The sequence below is a fragment of the Haliotis rufescens genome, unplaced genomic scaffold (assembly GCF_023055435.1).
Source record: "Haliotis rufescens isolate VD_foot unplaced genomic scaffold, xgHalRufe1.0.p SCAF_9, whole genome shotgun sequence".
Lineage (NCBI taxonomy): Eukaryota > Metazoa > Mollusca > Gastropoda > Lepetellida > Haliotidae > Haliotis > Haliotis rufescens.
In genome coordinates, this window is record NW_025964383.1 from 27368102 (window position 1) to 27389297 (window position 21196).

The 21196-nt window shown below is 39.8% G+C and overlaps 2 protein-coding genes across 2 annotated transcripts; both read right to left on the bottom strand.

The window, feature by feature from the left end:
- Nucleotides 1-256: 256 nt before the first annotated feature.
- Nucleotides 257-11388, bottom strand: LOC125377567 (ankyrin-2-like). The gene is made up of 3 exons (XM_048391469.1): nucleotides 11274-11388; nucleotides 7292-7318; nucleotides 257-6559 (listed from the first exon to the last, which is right to left on the bottom strand). The coding sequence occupies exons 1-3, from the start codon at nucleotides 11371-11373 to the stop codon at nucleotides 2481-2483; spliced, it is 4206 nt and encodes a 1401-aa protein (XP_048247426.1). The 5' UTR covers nucleotides 11374-11388; the 3' UTR covers nucleotides 257-2480.
- A 3556-nt stretch (nucleotides 11389-14944) lies between these two features.
- LOC124130027 (ankyrin-3-like) lies at nucleotides 14945-17553 on the bottom strand. Its single transcript, XM_046493362.2, has one exon. The coding sequence runs from the start codon at nucleotides 17447-17449 to the stop codon at nucleotides 15458-15460; it is 1992 nt and encodes a 663-aa protein (XP_046349318.2). The 5' UTR covers nucleotides 17450-17553; the 3' UTR covers nucleotides 14945-15457.
- Between the last annotated feature and the right edge of the window lie 3643 nt (nucleotides 17554-21196).

A 21196-nucleotide genomic window follows, 5' to 3' on the forward strand; every position in this document is an offset into this window, starting at 1 on the left:
AAATATTGCCGATGTGACGTTAACTTTAATTAACTCACTCACAAGAAAGGGTGCGTGTGTGGCGTTGTTTTTCCATATGCACCGTCCGCCACAAGCAGCAAAGGGACAATGGAATATATGGAATCACATGCGCATATGTGCATCCACATGACTGGAGGCGGATGAAATGCTGTACATCTTCACTTAGCTGTTTAATTAATTACGTTACTCACATTCGTGAGAGAACATAAAGAATTAAAGTCATTCGTGTCAAAAGTTTATTCCTGCTACACCATCACTTGGATACATGAAATTGTGTTTGTGTTTTGCTTAATGCGTCTCATAGCACGTCATACGTGTGTTTTACCTTCTATTCAGTAGCAGCTAAAATTAAAACGAAAAATGATTCCACAGAGAATATATTTTAATAACAATTCTCGTTGAAATAGTTACTACTACTACTCCACGAACTGCCTGCCCCGATCGTCAACGCTTACCTGGGAGAGGTAACACAAAAAAAGATGGTTGTCGTTGTAAAAGACATGTAAAACACATTAACAAACAAATGCACATTTGACATAGTTTTTGCCAAACAACTGTTTTGTTGGCCAATCAAAAAGTTTTAATATAAATACTTAGTACCTTGTGGATTCTGAACATTGACAAACATACAAAATATATTATGTCCTTCTTAAAATTCCAGTTTTCTATTTGTCTATCAATCACTTAATTACAAGTGATTTCATGATGCATTTGATTGGCTAACAACCTGACTTCTGCTTCCCTTATGTTATATATCAGGACTAAGAAATAAAAAAACAAGGCATTCAACAGATTTCTTCGACTAGCCAAGGATGTTGAACAATCTCAATATCGATGTTTATTTTGTTGATGGTGCTGTGCTGCTGGACGGTACAGAAATGAGTGTCAACCAAGCGAAGTGCCATATCAAATCGACACAGACACAGTTTTTCAAGGAGAAATTGTCTTTACGATCACTGCGTTGAGGTTATATGGAGCAGCAACCCTGCAGAGTCATTTGCTAGGATGAAGTCGGCTCCCCTGAAAAGTGAAACAGAAGGCTTCTCTTTGCTGATCAGGACCAGCCACGTCCCACTCAAAACAGTCAGTGTGTGATATTGCATCAAAATGTAAATATGAAATGTAGATTGTGTAAGGAATTTAATGAGTCTGGCACAAACACAGTATCTTAACCGACATGATGGCATGGCGTGATGCTTTTATTACCGTCTTTTCCATGCTTGTGGTTTTGACTCTTGACCCTGCATGTGGAGGGCGTCATGAAAAAAAGGATAATTATCAAGGTCTTGCGAATAGGCCCATATATAGCTTCAGATTTATCTAAGCAAACAAACATGACCGTTCCTTTTGATAAATTCAGTGAAAACATTTTTATCAACGAATTTCCGAAAATGCGAAACTCGCTTTCAAAATGTCACGCTTGCATCACACGTACTAAGTTGTCCCCATTGTTCTCGGTGCCTTAGGTTTGGTAACTCCCAATCTGTTGTCAGACATAGGGAGAGTACCCGGTCCACTGTCAGGAATACAGCCCTTCTGAAAATCTGTGCAGTGTTGGGGAGTCTTCACATTCTTCGAAAACTTCTGGGTGGGTTTGACTAGGCAGCGCTTCCTGGGAGAAGTCCCATTCGCTGTCTGGGCTGCGTGTAGAGGGGGCAAGGGCCCTGAGCTGATGATGGTCCTAATCGGCCGAACTTTGCCAGGATCACCAAAACCCTCTTTGCCGCAGTTACATATTGTAAGCTGTATATAACTGATAATAATGAGTCCACCTGTAAAGCAAGCGCTGTGGGTATGCCTCACGCACGTGGGTATGCTCTGAGGCATACAAACACACAGTAAATAATTGCCAATTTTGTTGAAATACATGGATTTAGTCAGGATTTAAAGGCTGTTAATGAATGAGCAAGTCTGATGTGTTGTGGGAGAATCATCGCAGAAGAGTGGTAACAAGATCTGCCAAGTTAAGTTGTTTAACTTGAAGGGGTACTGCAAAGAGAAACTACTCAGGTTAACAAAGACTTCTCGAAGGTTGATACACATTAGGAAGATCTCTTTGAACTGGATCCTTTCCTGTACGTGTAGCCAGTGAGGACATTTCCGGACACACAGGATGTGTACTCTAGGCCACAAATAGAGTGATCAGCACAAAACATCATCATTCCACTTTCATTTCGGTTCATGCAGGTATGAGCAGAGCCGTCTTGCCCTCATCTGTCTGTATTATTAAAACTCAACCCAATCATCTCCTGGCAACACTGCTAAAACAAGCCATTTTTATAATGGTTTGATGATACAACATCGGTAGGTTTATATCTCACATCAATAAAATACATCAGTATTCCAAGACCTTATTGCACAGTTGACAGATATGACAAACAGAGATATTATTGTCATTACACATGGGAGTCTGCAGAGCAGTAAGGATATAACTATCTTACAAATGAAGACTTCATGTCCTAATGAAAAGGAGATCTTCCTTTAATGTCACACAGAGATGCATTGGTTCCATGCTGTAACAAAAGTTGAACACACTCACGATTTCCTCTTTTAGAAACAAGGTGTAAAGGTGTTTGGCCTTGGTAGTTTTGAACACTTGAATCTGAACCGTTTCCTAGAAGCAGTTTTACACATTTGTTAATGCCCCTATATACTGCAAGATGAAGGGCCGTATTTCCGTTCTTATTCTGAATGTTTGAATTGGCACCATTCTCCAGCAGCAGTTCAATACTGGAACTGGGACTCCTTTTTGTAACAAGATGAAGAGGAGTGTCACCATTATTATCAACTGCACACACATCCGAGTTTGCAAAGAGCAGCAACTTTACACATATACTATCCTTGGTTTTTACAGCAAGGTGAAGTGGAATTCTACCTTTCACGTCTTTTGCAAATGGGTTTGCCCCTTTGTCTAGCAATAACTTTACATTGTCGCCACATCCCCTTCTTGCAGCAACATGAAGTGGTGATCTCATTCTTTCATCAAGTATATTTGCGTTTGACATTTTTTGGAGTATTAACTCCACTGTTTGGCTATTTATTCCTTCACATCCGACATGGAGGGCTGTTCTCCCGTGATTGTCTTGAGTATACAGATCAGCCCCATTTTCTAACAGAAGTTTGATGTTGTCTTTGCGTCCATATTCCGCTGCCCAATGAACTGCTGTCCATCCGTTTTCATCAACTGAATCTAAATCTGATTTTGATTTAAGAAGGAGTGTAAGGGTTCTCGTGTTCCTTGCTTTCGCAGAGTGGTGGAGGACGGTACGGCGTTTGGAGTCCTTGGTGTGACGGTCTGCCTTAAAATGGAGCAGGAGCTGTAGACAATCAACACTTTCCAATGCAGCAACATGAAGTGGAGTCATACCTTCATTGTTTTGAATGGAGTGGTCAGCACCTCTCTCAAGTAACAGCTTCATACCATATGCATCGTTGTTTCGTGCAAGTATGTGCAGTGCAGTCTCACCCTCATCAGTCTGAATATTTAGAAACTGATTATCAAATTTTGACAACACTTTGAAAACAGATCCATTGTAATTCCTTTGAAGACAAAGTGTGTGGAGAACTGAATAAGCATGCACTCCTGTATGCATATGGTTGAATTGTCGTTCTAACAAAATCTCCACAATTTCGTCATTTCCGGCTAACACTGCTGAAAACAAGGCAGTTCGTTTATGGCTTCCTTCTTGAACATTTACAGGTGCATGTCGCTCATCAAGAAGGTACATCACCTTTTCAACGGGTTCAATTTCTGACTTAATTGCCCTGTGAACAACAGAATACCCCTCAAAATCAATGGCATCAACCCTTGCTCCCTTCTCACACAAGCACATCACCATGTCGATATCACTCTTCTCAACTGCTTCATGCAATAGAGTTCCATCAGCAAAGTTTGAATTCACATCAGCTCCATTATCACATAGCAGCTTCACTTTGTCCAGTTCGTTATTTTGAACAGCTGTCAACAAGTGTCCACTAAGTTGCCTATTGTCTTTGAAGCTTTTACTTACAGTTGAAACAATTGCCTTCAGGGTGCTGATGCTGCTCCCATAAGACATTGCTAAGGGAAGAGAGTCGTACATTTCCGTAATCCCCAAAGAGGCATTTGCTGCTAGAAGGTACATGATGCAATCCGTATGATCCTTCATCACGGCCAAGTGAAGTGGGGTCATATCAAATTCGTCTTGTGCATTTATCCTAGCTCCAGCATTGATCAAGCATTTTACTGAATCTGCATTGCCAGTGTATGCTGCCTTATGAAGGGGTGTCTCTTTGGTTATGTCCATTCTATTTACTAAGTGTGCTAATCTCATATGGGGTTGGATATCTTTTGTATGTTCTTTGCCGTTTTCGCGTTTGGTCGTTTGCTGTAGAACAGTATGTGCTTCTTTGTGAAGGCCTTCAGTTCTTTGATCTGAGCCAATTTTTGCAAACATTATCTCAAGTTTCTGCTTACTATGTCGTTTTGCTTTTGCTGCCATGTGAAATACTGTAGTATTATATGAATTCATTTCTGTCACAGATATTTCCGCACCATGGTCTAGAAGCAAAGACAAACATTCAACTCCACCAAAAAGTAGTGCCTTTTGAAGTGGAGTGTATTCCAGATGCATTTTGTTCACGTTGACAAGGGGGTATACCTTGAAGATACACCTCATGGCAGCTGCTGTTGCATGACTTGCTGCACAATATAAGAGAGACTCTGGGTCGATCTTGCATCCCGTTCTCAATAGTTCCTCAACGACAGAAGTGTATGCTTCTTCGCTATTGTCATTTAGTTCATGTCTACTGCTCTGCGAATCATAGCCCTGTGCCAAAACAATAAACAGCATTTCCACACATTCACTGTAAATTGGTAAGTGCATTGGGTTTGGATGCAAGAGAGATTTTGCCATCTGCTGATTTTGATTCAGTACGGCTAGTGTGAACAAGTCGGTAAAGTCTGACATCTTAAAATATTGCACATTTGGTGAAAATACAACAGTTTGGACCATATCCATATCTTCATTCTTATGGATGGCACACATTGCCCGAAAACAATCGTCATGGGCTTGTACTCCCATTGCTATCAATAGCTCATATAGCTGATGATTGCATCCATAGATGGCACATGCAAGTACCTGTTGGAGCATAGAGGGATTCAAATACGTTTCAGAAACAGGTAGAAGTAAACTCACAAGTTCAGTATTTCCTTTCAACGTCATGCAAGAGAGCAGATTATCACATTCAAACAATGAAATAGTTTGACCTTCTCTGCATGGATTGAGCACTTCCACCTTTATAACGTGATTCAGAGTTGTCTTGAACAATTTAGAAATGACATCAGCTTCACACCATTTGTGAAACAAAAACTGGACAAAACATGTTTCTCGCAAGGACGGGTGATCAAGAACATGTACACAGTCGTCGGACAACAGCAGTGCAGTAATTCTGTCAGCTAGTACACCAAAGCTCCCGGATGGGATCTCTAAAATACCATTGGTTGAAGAAAGGTTTTGTTGGTTTTGTGTCCTCACGCGTTCAACCAACAAATGAGCTGGGCAAATCTTCATACAAATTGAATGATCTGTTTGACTCATTTTCAGAAATAAAACATCGAATATGGATTGATGACAAAACTGGAAATGTTTGTTGGAATGAATGAGATAGACCTCACAAAGTGATTCAGCCTTCTGTCTGATGTTGATACGTGACGGCATGTCTGATGGCTTACAAATGTTTTGCAAAGTATGAACTGCATTACAAAAGTCCTCTGATTCTCGTATGGAGTCTAGCTCGTATAAACCTAGTCGACCATTGTGCATCATCACCAGTATCAATACAAAGTACCCAAAAGGGTCGCTCTCTTCCAGGATGTCTATTTCTTGGGCGATGAACTCGTAAGGTTTTAAGAAAAAGTGTTTACCATTTGATCGTGCTCGTCTGCTGCTGGCAAAAAAACTGCAGCACTGTGGAAACCCAAGTGGTGGGTCACTTTTCTCTACTATCTCCTGTAAATCGTCCTTGGTGAAATTAGAATTCCCACAATACAACTTCAAAAATCTTATCTTCTCACTCACTCTCAGCGTAAACTCATCTTTGTCGAGAGTAATACTTGTGATGCTTTTCATAAGGATATTTTTATTTACTTGTTTTGCACACTGGTCATAAATTTCTGGTCTCGATGTTAAGACTATGAATAAATGTCCTGTTTCTATAAGTGGCCACATCGTATTGAACTTTGCCAGCCATCTATCAACATGTGTTTGCACCATACTGCTGGAACCAAATATGTCATCCAACATGACAATATACTTTTCCTTTCCAGACTTAGGAATGATATTCCACTGAGTGGCAGATGTGATTACAACAGGTGTCCTTTTAGTTTCTGATTCCATATGTGCCAGTAACCTGAGACCGAGGCTGGACTTACCAGAGCCTGATTTGCCCTTAATGAATATAGATCCTTTTTGCTTTAGCATTCTTAGAGCTGATCTTTCACAAAACGTGGACACATGTTTCCTTGCATCTTCATACTGTATCAATGTCCTTGTTGCATCTGAGGGCAAGATCATACATTGAGATATTAATCACAGGACTTCCTTCAAATGGGTGCAATATCCAGACATTCTTTAAACAGAAAAACAAGATTCTGATGAGTGTTGATGCTGTTAATATGTTCGTTCAAGTTTAATCATACTTAACCACTTACTTTACAATTTATAAGAGAGTAAAATGAATAGATTCCAACACGTTATCAAATGTTAGCATTAACGAGCGAGTGACGCCGCTTTTAACAGTATTCCAGTTATGTCGAGGCGTGTCAGCTTAATGTGGGAGGAAAGCCTGAAGTGATGCAGGCCTCAGACGTTTACCAATTCGATGAAACCCACGTGCACGGGTATGGTGCTGACTAACCTCGAAACATAATCGGGGTGAACCGCGAATTAAACCCACAATTTATAAGCGAGTAAAATGAATAGATTCGACCACGTTATCAACTGTTAGCATTTACGAATCAAGTAGCGTCCTTTGTCTATATGGAGACTTTCATGGCAGTCATCGTTAGAAAAGCGGAGTTTTAATATCAATGAGGTCCAGACTAACGCGTTTTCACTGTGAAATGTTTCTATATACCTCTAACTTAATGCTTGTGCAAACACAGCAATCTCTACATATGCTGAAATGTTGAATACTAACATATAATTGCTGCCTGAATTTACAAAATGAACTGCATCACTCAAATCTGGTGTCATACAAACAGATGTTTTCTTAATCATGCCGTACTCACCAATGATATTTTCAAATACAGGTTTACCTGAAATAGGAGAAGAAAATTATTTTTCTGAATACGTTTGAATCTAGGAATATTAGTGTAGGAGTGAGTTTGGTTAGACGATGCCTTGAATGTGATTTCTGTCACATCACAGCATGTCGGCTTGATATGGGAGGAAAAGCCCTGAGTGATACAGGTCATAGACGTTAACCAATGTGGTGAAACATATGAACATGGGTAGGGTGCTAATTAAGCTAAACACTTTGGCGAATCTGTGATTCTGAGCCTTTCTTTGGGGCCTAAAGGACGCATTAGTCTTAATAAAATGTATGGTTTAATTGATAAGGCTGTAATGCTGCCCGTGGACACAGTGAGCCTGCTTGGACCTTTTCAGACCCATCCCACACACCCCAACCAGCACGCCCATTCCAACCCCCATCCCCACCCATTCATTCATGCATAGTGTCATGTGTATTTTGCAACATGTTGCATATATGATACAGTGGGAAGAACTGCATGCTGTGTCATACAATAATCAGGATGAGGGAGTCCCATAAGGCAGTATTTTGTCTGTAACTCTGTTTAGCATAAAGATTGATAGTCTGTCAAAGGTTTTAAATGATTCCAGTGATGGTTCACTTTTTGTGGACGATTTTAATATTTCATGTCGTTGCAAAAATATTCATACCATCGAGAGACAGTTGCAGCTTTGTCTCAACAAAATCCAAAAATGGTGTCTCGAAAATGGTTTTAAGTTTTCCAAAGCTAAGACCAATTGTATTCATTTCTGTAGGAAATACAAGCATCATAAAGATCCAGAGCTATTTTTACATGGCACTCCTATTAAGGTTGTAGAAGAGGCCAAGTTCCTGGGTCTCATTGTCGATCACCATTTGACTTTTAAGCCACATATTAATTATCTTAAACCTAAATGCCTGAAAGCTTTAGATTTGTTGAAAGTTGTTGCAAATACAAAGTGGGGAGGTGATCAGACAACCCTCCTCCACTTGTATAGGTCTCTGATCCGCTTTAAATTAGATTATGGCTCCATCGTTTATGGTGGAGCCTGTAAGAGCAATTTACAAAAGTTAGATTCGATTAACCATCAGGGCCTACGACTCTGTCTGAGTGCTTTTCGAACATCTCCTGTTGACAGCCTATATGCAGAAGCTGATGAACCGTCATTGAAGCAACGCCGTATCAAATTATCACTACAATACATTACTAAATTACATTCTAATCCATAAATATGAATCCCACCGTTCCATTTTTACAGATGGATCCAAGGATGGCAGCACAGTCTCCAGTGCTGCTCTCATTGGATCAAAAACCATATCATCCCGATTACCTGACCACAGCTCAATTTTCACAGCCGAAGCCAAAGCCCATTTAACGGCTTTGGAATATATTCAAAAACATTCTAGCAGTAAACGGTTCATCATCTTTTCAGATTCACTTTCTTGTCTACAGGCAATCATATCGAGCTCTTCAAGTCATCCATTCATTTTAGATATTTTAGAATTGTACAATGACCTTGCTACTGGCCAATACAACATCGTCTTTTGCTAGTTGTCCAGTCATGTTGGAATCACGGGTAACACTATGGCTGATGCTGCAGCAAAGGCAGCTCTCAACAAATCTGTGACACCACTTCTTATACCATACAGCGACTACAAACCTTTAATTAGATGCTATATCAAAGACCTTATGCAGAAGAAGTGGGACAACCAAGTAGGTACTAATAAATTACATGCAATAAAACCAACTATCGGTTACACTTACTTGGGTTGTCAGTCCAGATTTGATTCGACGATGTCGTATTGGCCATTCGCGTCATACACATGAGTATGAGTATTTATTGCAAGGTGAAGATCCTCCATTCTCTGTCCCTTGTGATGAGAGAATCACAGTCAAGCATGTCCTGCTTGACTGTATTGATTTTTCCATCACGAGGGCTAATTATTTCCAGGTTTCATCTATGAAGGATCTTTTTAAAGTTCTCATTTAATTCTTGGATTTTGAGTTTATAGATAAATTTTGATTATATGTATTGTAAAAAGCATGTGTTTTTAATTTGGTAGAATGATTCTATAACTGTGATTGTTAGTGGCTGTACCCTCAAAGGGGGTTGAAGTATCGTAAATTAATTGTCCCCCTGAGAGGGTGCGTAAGTCCCACTTTCTTCAAAGTATGTTTAATTTTCCTGGATTTAAATCGTAGAATATTTGTTGTTTTTAAATACTTTGGCTTAAAATATCTAACAATCACCAGTAGCCATAGGGATGGTGTAAATCCTGCTTGGGTACCAAGCAGGAAGCAGATGTACCGTAAGTCCCCATGGTCCCTAGTATGGTGGCCTAACTTTGGTTGCTGGTGATCTCTAGACCAATTTTATAATGTATTGTTCCGAACTGTCACTTTTTATGGTAACATGCTAGTTTTAAATCTATATCTGTGATAGTCTAGCGATTTGACTGTCCTTTGTTGACAGATTTTATAGTCCATATTTATATATTATTCCTGTACAACTCGATATGGCTGAAAAACTGCCGACGTGACTATAAATTTCAACTCACTCACTCACTCACATCTATCAATACATTGTAACAGATAGTAGTATAATAGTTGTGCAACTGATATATTAAATAGAATTGAAAACAAATCAGAAAAAACTTGTGTGTGTGGGGGGGTTGGGGATGTTCGAGTGGTGGGATGGGTGAGTAGAAGGTTTGAAATTTAAATATCCTCTACTAATGTTCCTCGTACTACTACTATTTCTACTACTACTACTACTACTACTACTACTTCTAATGCTGCTGCTGCTGCTTCTGCTGCTACTACTACTACTACAACTTCTACTACCCCTGCTAATATTACTGCTGATACTGATGTTGTAACGGCTACTTGTACTCCACTGTTTCTTCTACAAATGTTAAGTACTACTGGTACTACTGCTACCTTTACTTCTGGTACTCCTCCTGTTGCTATTGCTACTGCTGCTGCTACTACTACTACTATTTATGCTACTCTTACTCCAGTTACTATTGCTACTTTTGCTACAACTGCTACACTTTCTTCTGCTACTACTACTACTCCCACAACTCCTCCTCCTCCTCCTCCTACTACTACTACTACAAAAAGTAAATATATAATTTAATAGTCAGTTGTCTGGAAAACAACACATTTACTTTCTCATTTAAAAGTGTATATGTTCGAAATCTGCCAAAAGTAATTTCCGAAACTTGGCAATTACATATTAATTGAATTATATGAAATACGTTATTGTTTTACATGAAACGCCGATTATGACATTTGAAGAAAAGAAAACTGAAGGGGACAAAGTATTATATTTTCCATTTGAAGTTCTCTCCCGGTTGACGTATTTCGCGGTGTATCATATAAACTGTTACATATCCTGTTAATATTAAATGATACTAGACACATTAATGTGTTAATAATTATGCAAAGATAATAATAATAATAATGTGAAACACAGATTATTGAGTGTCCTAATAATGATGATCCCTAATTCGACCATCACTGTATATTGTGTGATTTTCCACCACATGAACAAATGTTAAACCCACCACAAGCCTCTACATCCGCAGAGTTCCCCCTGTTGATCAAAACTTCGTTATCATCACTATGACATGAGACCAGTATGTCCGGTTTTCACTTTATGAGAAGTATATCTGTAACTAATGTAGCGTAGAACGCCCGATTCCTGATAACATATCCTTTTATGTATATCTGCACATCTGTATATCTATGTTGCAGCAAGCGTGTGCTATGGATTAATGATGTTTTAAATCACTTTGTCACAACGTAATTCATTTCCCGAATCATGAGCATTCTACATTTAAATCTGCGTCGGAGTATATTGTAAGCTCAAATTATAGTAAAATAACAGCATGTAATAGACTTGTGATAATACGATTCTACACACATTAGTCGTTTGTTTTCTTCAACAGCCAATGTTTAACTATACAAATCTTACCCGCCATGTAGAAAGGTATCCTGGAGTAGAATGGCCAACAACCAGAAGATATTGTACTCGTCGAGAGTGCAGCACGCAGGTGACCGAGTGTGTTCACCATGTGTGAAGTCAAATGGTCAACAGGACATAAATCTCAAAGGCGTTTCCTGTCAGATGACAATGACGCGAAGCTATCTTCCCGAGAAAGGCCTATATCATCGCATACATATCTGACGTGGAAGTTCTGTAATCTAGAGTGAGTGCGTTCCTGTTTTTTGGTTTGATATTTACATCCTTATTCATATTTAGATCTGTCGTGGTTTGGGTTGATGTGTGATTGTGTTTTGTTTGTCGTTTAACGCCAAGACTAAACAATATTCCAAGTATATGACGGTGGTCTGTAAATGTTCGAGTATTGACCAGACAATCAAGTGATTGACATCATGAGCATCGATCCACGCATTTGACATGACATACATTAACCAAGTCAGCGAGCCTGACCCACCCGATCTCGTTAGTCGCCTCGATTTTCATAACGTATCTCCTTTGGGATAGTTGGTTGATATACGTGACAGTCTTTAGATTTTATCATGCTTCGAAATTCCTCCCACGGCAAGAGTAATGAGGACATGGGTATGGTTGAAGTACATACTTCCTTCCTTTCACACTGTCACAAGTACATCCGGCATTTATGCTAATTGACATTACACTGTAGATGTTGATACACTTGTCATGTACTTGATATGAACTCTTCTGTTTACTGTGACGTTGCTATGTCTATGTCGGTCCACATTGATCACATGAGCATATACGTGAGTGAGGAATTTCGCTTTTAGCAATATCACAGCAGGGGAGACCAGAATATGGGCTTCACAGATTGAGCGAACATTTTAACCAGTTGGCTACTATATCCCACCTCTCAAAAGGAACATATCCAACTGCTACTTAAATTAAATGACTGCAGAACATGTAATTTTGGTGACGACAGACGGATCAAATAAGAAAATATCGAGATGGCGCGTATGAGAGTCACATGGAGTGTGCCACCTTTACACGCAGCCCGGACAGCGAATGGGACTTTTCCAACGACGCGCTGCCTTGTCGACCCCACCAAGAACTCTTCGGAGAATGCAAACACTAACCAACACTGCAGCCTTATGCATTTCCCAGACTGTCTGAAAAGCTGTATTCCTGGCACTAAAATCTCCCAATGTCAAAATAAACACTGACATTGAGATTATGTCTCACATACTTGGCTCGTTTAAGAAAACTGTGGAATCTCTTGTTTTCATCAAGTGTCTTGACATGCTTCACAAGAGGATCATCAGACAAAATAAATGTGTGCAAAAGTGCACAATACAATTCTCAAAGAGCAACCACGTTAATCAAACCACGCCCTCCCATTATGATTGGTAAATATAAGCGATTGATGGAAGAGCGAGGGTGCGGGGAACTATTGTCTGAAAATGTGAGGGTTTTCAATACCCTGAACACCAAAAGAATATGAAAGGACGGGTACAGCATAAGTATTTGAGGTTTTGACTATATTGTAGTAGTAGTAGTAGTAGTAGTACTACTAGTAGTAGTAGTAGTAGTAGTAGTAGTAGTAGTAGTAGTAGTAGTTCGTACCATTGTCAGAACTAGGATAGAAAAGAGGTTCATTGTGCCCCTATTCTTATTAAATTAAATTTACACTATAATTTTTTCTTGATGTGGGGATTCAATAATTCTGGCTCATTTTTAAATGCAGAATGGCAGCAAATAATTGTTGCGTTTAGACTAGATGTGAAAAGGACTTGGTACATTATTATGAATCCTCACAAGGTACAGTGTATGAAGTCCAACCGCACACATCCTCGGCATTAATGGGCTAAAACAAGGACTAGTCGGCTTGTTGTCAATCATTCACGCATGATGCCCCTAGACGTAACAGTTGACAAGTTACTACAAGAAATAGAAATGTGAGAATCCACGTCCATACAGTGCATAGTCACTGCAAAATACAGAAATAAAGACGGCGAGTGTTGGCGATGCATCCTGACAACTTTGATGAAGGACGAGCCACTATTCATGGTTTCCTCTGCAAAGAAAAACAATGGATGCAAAAACAAATGTGATATATTCCTGTGAAGCTTGAGTACACAGATACTCAGAATGTTTGCTCTGAGTGAGTGAGTATGGTTTTACGCCGCTTTTAGCAATATTCCAGCAATATCACGGCGGGGGACACAAGAAATGGGCTTCGTACAACGTACCCATGTCGGGAATCGAACCCGGGTCTTCGGCGTGACGAGCGAACGCTTAAACCACTAGGCTACCCGACCGCCCCGTTTGCTGTGGGTCGCGTGAGTCTAAACGTAATTACTGAACTTCCCTCAAGCTTTTTGGTTATTTTATGTTTTCAAGTGTTCGGCCAATAAGCTATGCTGCGTAAGGATAAAATATATGGATGAACACTTCTTGAATACAATTTGGAGCGACGTTTCAGTATAGGTTCTAACACCGTTAGTGATCACTTGTTTGATAACGGTGTTAGAACCTACACCGAGACGTCGCTCCAAATTGTAATTTAATAAATAAGTTGTTCAACAATATTGCTTATTCATACTTCGTACTCCCACTTCTAAATGCCTCCCAAAGAGCTAAGCTGACTCAAAGACTGCGTGCCTGCTTGCAAGTTGATTGCAACGTCACCATTTTTGACAAATCGGCCTGAGTCCCAAGCGACGAGTGGTTAAACTGTTTAATTCAGTCACTAGCGCTGCTGTAACCGCGTCGTCACATTGCTCTGTTGACTAAACGATGGATTGGTGCTCCTTGGCCTTAGACGACACGATGAGTTGTTACTTATGAGTTCGACTTTGTGATTCACCATTGGTTTGTTGCTACCAAACCCGTCCCAGTGTGTTTCACCAAGCTCTATTGAAAACGTCAATTCGGCTTTCCTCTCAGATTAGGCTGTAGTGATGAAACGTAGTATGTTCCATATAACGTCATGGCCGGTTACTGGTATGGTCATGTTTTCACTTGTTGTATATCAGAAGTCCTTTAACGGCATATTTGACATCAATCTGTCGCCTTAAGTGGTTAAGTGGAGAATCATGAACTAAAATTCAAATCGTCAAACATATGACGTAATATACCATGGAAAAGGTGAATTAGGTCCCAGTCTACGTCATGTCGCGTATTACTTACGACAGAAGTGAATGGGTGTAGCGTCGCAACGTTCTGTAACCTATACCATCACTACAGTGTATCCATCTTTCGTGACATCACAGCACCATATGGTGTTATCAAGGGAATGTCGCTGCACACAAGGATTAAGGGGGAATACAAATTTGCGCACGTTTTTATTCATTAGTTAAAGGAGTTGCATACTAACATAGAAAGTGTATGAGGTTTTATGAGTGACGTTTTATTAATATGTTTTTAAAATGCTTTGAAGGTTAAACACGATTAATTATACTACTTGGCATAACTGTTCAAATGGTAAGGGATTTCCCCTTTATGTACCTTTTTATGGTAAAGTGTTACGTGTCGATTCCCAAATTAAAGCAATAAATGTTAACCCAGAACTATAAATGTTAACCCAGAATTCTGAACGTAAAAGAACTAAGTGTGAAAAGAATTAATAACCAACAAAAGGTATACAATTAACAATTGTATTACAAAATTAATTAGGTTTACAAATCAATACAAAATGCTGCACAGAAATTACAATGGCAGTACACAATAGAGTGGTAGTACAATATTCAATGGCAATATATAATATGATGGCAGTGGACAGTACCAGATGCACAAAATACAGTAGTGATGGCAAAGGTCATTGAAAATAATATGTATTCACCAATGGGAGACAGTGGACAAGCTTCCGCGATGGGCTAGGCAGGGAATCAGGGATGATGAGCGATCCTCACTTGGAAGCTCATCCAGTGTGATGAAGTTACTTCCTGACGACTGATCACTGCCCAACTACCTTGCAATTACATCTCAAAGAGAAATGCTCCTACAATAACAAATGGAATACAGAGTTTACAGTGTCATATTCAACTGTATGATTCAAATGTCATTGTAATGTCGTTCTAATAACTGATCCCAAATCTCTTGACAAAACAGCTGGAAACGGTTCATCTATGGTTGTCAACTGCGTTTACAGGTGCATGTTTCTCGTCTTGAATATAAATTAACTTTTGATTAACTTCTCATTAAGTATCACACGGAGATGCATTGGCGCCATGCTGTAACAAGAGATTAACGATCTTACGCTTTCCCATTTTGGTAGCAATTTGTAATGGTCTTTGTCCAAGGTAGTTTGGTACACTTGGATTTGAACCGTTTTCCAGAAGCAGCTTTACACATTTGATAAAACCCCTGTATACTGCAAGATGAAGGGCCGTACTTCCGTCCTTATTCTGAATGTTTGAATTGGCACCGTTCTCCAGCAGCAGTTCAATACTGGAACTGGAACTCCTTTTTGTTACAAGATGAAGAGGGGTGTCACCATTATTATCAACTGCACACACATCAGACTTTCCATGATGTAACAACAGTTGAAGACACTCACGATTTCCTTTTTCAGAAACAAGGTGTAATGGTGTTTGGCCTTGGAAGTTTTGTACACTTGAATCTGAACCGTTTTCTAGAAGCAGATTTACACATTTGTTAATGCCCCTATATGCTGCAAGATGAAGGGCCGTATTTCCGTTCTTATTCTGAATGTTTGAATTGGCACCGTTCTCCAGCAGCAGTTCAATACTGGAACTGGAACTCCTTTTTGTTACAAGATGAAGAGGGGTGTCACCATTATTATCAACTGCACACACATCCGAGTTTGCAAAGAGCAGCAACTTTACACATATACTATCCTTGGTTTTTACAGCAAGGTGAAGTGGAATTCTACCTTTCAAGTCTTTTGCAAAAGGGTTTGCCCCTTTGTCGAGCAATAATTTTACATTGTCGCCACATCCCCTTCTTGCAGCAAAATGAAGTGGCGATCTCATTCTTTCATCAAGTATATTTGCGTTTGACATTTTTTGGAGTACTAACTCCACCGTTTGGCTATTTATTCCTTCACATCCGACATGGAGGGCTGTTCTCCCGTGATTGTCTTGAGTATACAGATCAGCCCCATTTTCTAACAGAAGTTTGATGTTGTCTTTGCGTCCATATTCCGCTGCCCAATGAACTGCTGTCCATCCGTCTTCATCTACTAAATCTAAATCTGATTTTGATTTAAGAAGGAGTGTAAGGGTACTCGTGTTCCTTGCTTTCGCAGAGTGGTGGAGGACGGTACGGCGTTTGGAGTCCTTGGTGTGACGGTCTGCCTTAAAATGGAGCAGGAGCTGTAGACAATCAACACTTTCCAATGCAGCAACATGAAGTGGAGTCATACCTTCATTGTTTTGAATGGAGTGGTCAGCACCTCTCTCAAGTAACAGCTTCATACCATATGCATCGTTGTTTCGTGCAAGTATGTGCAGTGCAGTCTCACCGTTATCATTCTGAATATTTAGAAACTGATTATCAAATTTTGACAACACTTTGAAAACAGATCCATTGTAATTCTCTTGAAAACAAAGTGTGTGGAGAACTGAATGGCCATGGAAGTCTGTATGCATATGGTTGAATTGTCGTTCTACCAAAATCTCCACAATTTCGTCATTTCCTGCTAACACTGCTGAAAACAAGGCAGTTCGTTTATGGCTTCCTTCTTGAACATTTACAGGTGCATGTCTCTCATCAAGTAGGTACATCACCTTTTCAACGGGTTCAATTTCTGACTTAATTGCCCTGTGAACAACAGAATACCCCTCAAAATCAATGGCATCAACCCTTGCTCCTTTCTCACACAAGCACATCACCATGTCGATATCACTCTTCTCAACTGCTTCATGCAATAGAGTTCCATCAGCAAAGTTTGAATTCACATCAGCTCCATTATCACATAGCAGCTTCACTTTGTCCAGTTCGTTATTTTGAACAGCTGTGAACAAGAATCCACTAAGTTGCCTATTGTCTTTGAAGCTTTTACTTACAGTTGAAACAATTGCCTTCAGGGAGCTGATGCTGCTCCCATAAGACATTGCTAAGGGAAGAGAGTCGTACATTTCCGTAATCCCCAAAGAGGCATTTGCTTCTAGAAGGTACATGATGCAATCCGTATGATCCTTCATCACGGCCAAGTGAAGTGGGGTCATATCAAATTCGTCTTGTGCATTTATCCTAGCTCCAGCATTGATCAAGCATTTTACTGATTCTGCATTGCCAGTGTATGCTGCCTTATGAAGGGGTGTCTCTTTGGTTATGTCCATTCTATTTACTAAATGTGCTAATTGCATGTGGGTTTGGATATCTTCCGCATGTTCTTTGCCGTTTTCGCGTTTGGTCGTTTGCTGTAGAACAGTGTGTGATTCTTTGTGAAGGCCTTCAGTTCTCTGATCTGAGGCAATTCTTGCAAACAATATCTTAAGTTTCTGCTTACTATTTCGTTTTGCTTTTGCTGCCATGTGAAATACTGTAGTATTATATGAATTCATTTCTGTCACAGATATTTCCGCACCATGGTCTAGAAGCAAAGACAAACATTCAACTCCACCAAAAAGTAGTGCCTGTTGAAGTGGAGTGTATTCCAGATGCATTTTGTTCACGTTGACAAGGGGGTATTCCTTGAAGATACACCTCATGGCAGCTGCTGTTGCATGACTTGCTGCACAATATAAGAGAGACTCTGGGTCGATCTTGCATCTCGTTCTCAATAGCTCCTCAACGACAGAAGTGTATGCCTCTTCGCTATTGTCATTTAGTTCATATGTGCTGCTCTGCGAATCATAACCCTGTGCCAAAACACCAAACAGCATTTCCACACATTCACTGTAAATTGGTAAGTGCATTGGGTTTGGATGCAAGAGAGATTTTGCCATCTGCTGATTTTGATTCAGTACGGCTAGTGTGAACAAGTCGGTAAAGTCTGACATCTTAAAATATTGCACATTTGGTGAAAATACAACAGTTTGGACCATATCCATATCTTCATTCTTATGGATGGCACACATTGCCCGAAAACAATCGTCATTGGCTTGTACTCCCATTGCTATCAATATCTCATATAGCCGATGATTGCATCCATAGATTGCACATGCAAGTACCTGTTGGAGCATAGAGGGATTCAAATACGTTTCAGAAACAGGTAGAAATAAACTCACAAGTTCAGTATTTCCTTTCAACGTCATGCAAGAGAGCAGATTATCACAGTCAAACAATGAAATAGTTTGACCTTCTCTGCATGGATTGAGCACTTCCACCTTTATAACGTGATTCAGAGTTGTTTTGAACAATTTAGAAATGACATCAGCTTCACACCATTTATGAAACAAAAACTGGACAAAACATGTTTCTCGCAAGGACGGGTGATCAAAAACATGTACACAGTCGTCTGACAACAGTAGTGCAGTAATTCTGTCAGCTAGAACACCAAAGCTCTCGGATGGGATCGCTAAAATACCACTGTTTGAAGAAAGGTTTTGTTGGTTTTGTGTCCTCACGCGTTCAACCAACAAATGAGCTGGGCAAATCTTCATACAAACTGAATGATCTGTTTGACTCATTTTCAGAAATAAAACATCAAATATGGATTGATGACAAAACTGGAAATGTTTGTTTGAATGAATGAGATAGACCTCACACAGTGATTCAGCCTTCTGTTTAATGTTGATACGTGACGGCATGTCTGATGTTTTACAAATGTTTTGCAAAGTATGAACTGCATTACGAAAACCCTCTGATGCTCGTATGGAGTCTAGCTCACATAAACCTAGTCGACCATTATGCATCATCACCAGTAGCAATACAAAGTATCCAAAAAGGTCGCTCTCTTCCAATATGTCTATTTCTTGGGCGATGAACTCGTAAGGTTTTAAGAAAAAGTGTTTACCATTTAATCGTGCTCGTCTGCTGCTGGCAAAAAAACTGCAGCACTGTGGAAACCCAAGTGGTGGGTCACTTTTCTCTACTATCTCCTGTAAATCGTCCTTGGTGAAATTAGAATTCCCACAATACAGTTTCAAAAATCTTTTCTTCTCACTCACTCTCAGCGTAAACTCATCTTTGTCGAGAGTTATACATTTAATGCTTTTCATAAGGATATTTGTATTTACTTGTTTTGCACACTGGTCATAAATTTCTGGTCTCGATGTTAAGACTATGAATAAATGTCCTGTTTCTATAAGTGGCCACATCGTATTGAACTTTGCGAGCCATCTATCAACATGTGTTTGCACCATACTGCTGGAACCAAATATGTCATCCAACATGACAATATACTTTTCCTTTCCAGACTTAGGAATGATATTCCACTGAGAGGCAGATGTGATTACAACAGGTGTCCTTTTAGTTTCTGATTCCATATGTGCCAGTAACCTGAGACCAAGGCTGGACTTACCAGAGCCTGATTTGCCCTTAATGAATATAGACCCAGTTTTCCTTAGCATTCTTAGGGCTGATCTTTCATAAAACGTGGACACATGCTTCCTTGCATCTTCATACTGTATCAATGTTCTTGTGGCGTCTGATATAAAAAAAATATTGACTTAAGTATAAAGCAAACGGTTCCAATATCCAGACATAAAAGTGTTTTTAACATTTATTTGTGTATATATCACCACTCTATTTCAAAATAAAGCAACTGAAACCGACTGCATTAACAATTACCAGGATTAGCGAATCATTGGAACGCTGTCCTTTGTCTATATGAAGACTAACATGGCAGTCATTGTTAGAAAAGCGGAATTTTCATATCAAAGTGGTCAGGACGAACGAGGTTTCACTGTAAGAGAACCGTTTCTATATATCCCTCTAACTTGCTACATGTGCAAATATAGGAATCTCTACATGTGACGTAATGCATAAAATAAACACTCATACATATCATTCTTGAACCGACTGATTTATAGAATAACTAACAATTGTGAAATCCACTGTCATACAAACACGTGTTTGGTAATGTTGTACCGCCGCCTTTTACGCCCAATGGAATCAATTTCGTTGGATATGCAAGGCTGGCGATTCTTTGGCATTGGCTTTATTTTATTCTTAACCAGGCATTACTCACCGGTGATATTTTCAAATACTGTATGACCTGAAATAGAAGAAGAATATTGACACACAATGATTGGTCTGAATACTCTTAAATGTAGTAATTTGTTAGTGAGTGAGTAAGTTGGGTTTACCGCCGCTTTTAACGGCGTCGTGTCAGCTTAATGTGGGAGGAAAGTCCGACGTGATGCAGGTCTCAGACGTTTACCACTTCGGTGAAACCCACGAGAACGGGTATGGTGCTGACAAACCTCGAAACATAATCGGGGCGAACCGGTATTCGAACCAACAATCATAGATTTCTGGCGAGCGCAAGGGATGCAACTCTGCATAGCGAATCGCGGCGCCTCAGACGACTGGGCCACCCTGCATTAGTAATATAAAACTGTGTCATTAACCTGAGAAGTGTCGCCAACCAGATGTTGTGAAATACTTTCTATGTATATAAATATGCATGCAATTACAAGGCCCTTGTGCACACCTTATTGTTCACGGTAATAACTGGATGACACAATGACGCATACATAATGCCTTAAGTAATGCCAAGGATTCTAGAACATTATACGCTGATAATGTATGCATGGGTCGTCTTTCAGTCATTAGCAATTGCTCAAGGTTTACGTCAAACCCGGTGCCCTGTTCCTTCTCAGAATGATTCCTGAACGTTTTGTAAAATTAGTTTTTTTAATAATTAGAGTGAGTGAGTGAGTGAGTATGGTTTTACGCCGCTTTTAGCAATATTCCAGCAATATCACGGCGGGGGACACCGGAAATGGGCTTCACACATTGTACCCATGTCGGGATTCGAACCCGGGTCTTCGGCGTGACGAGCGAACGCTTTAACCACTAGGCTA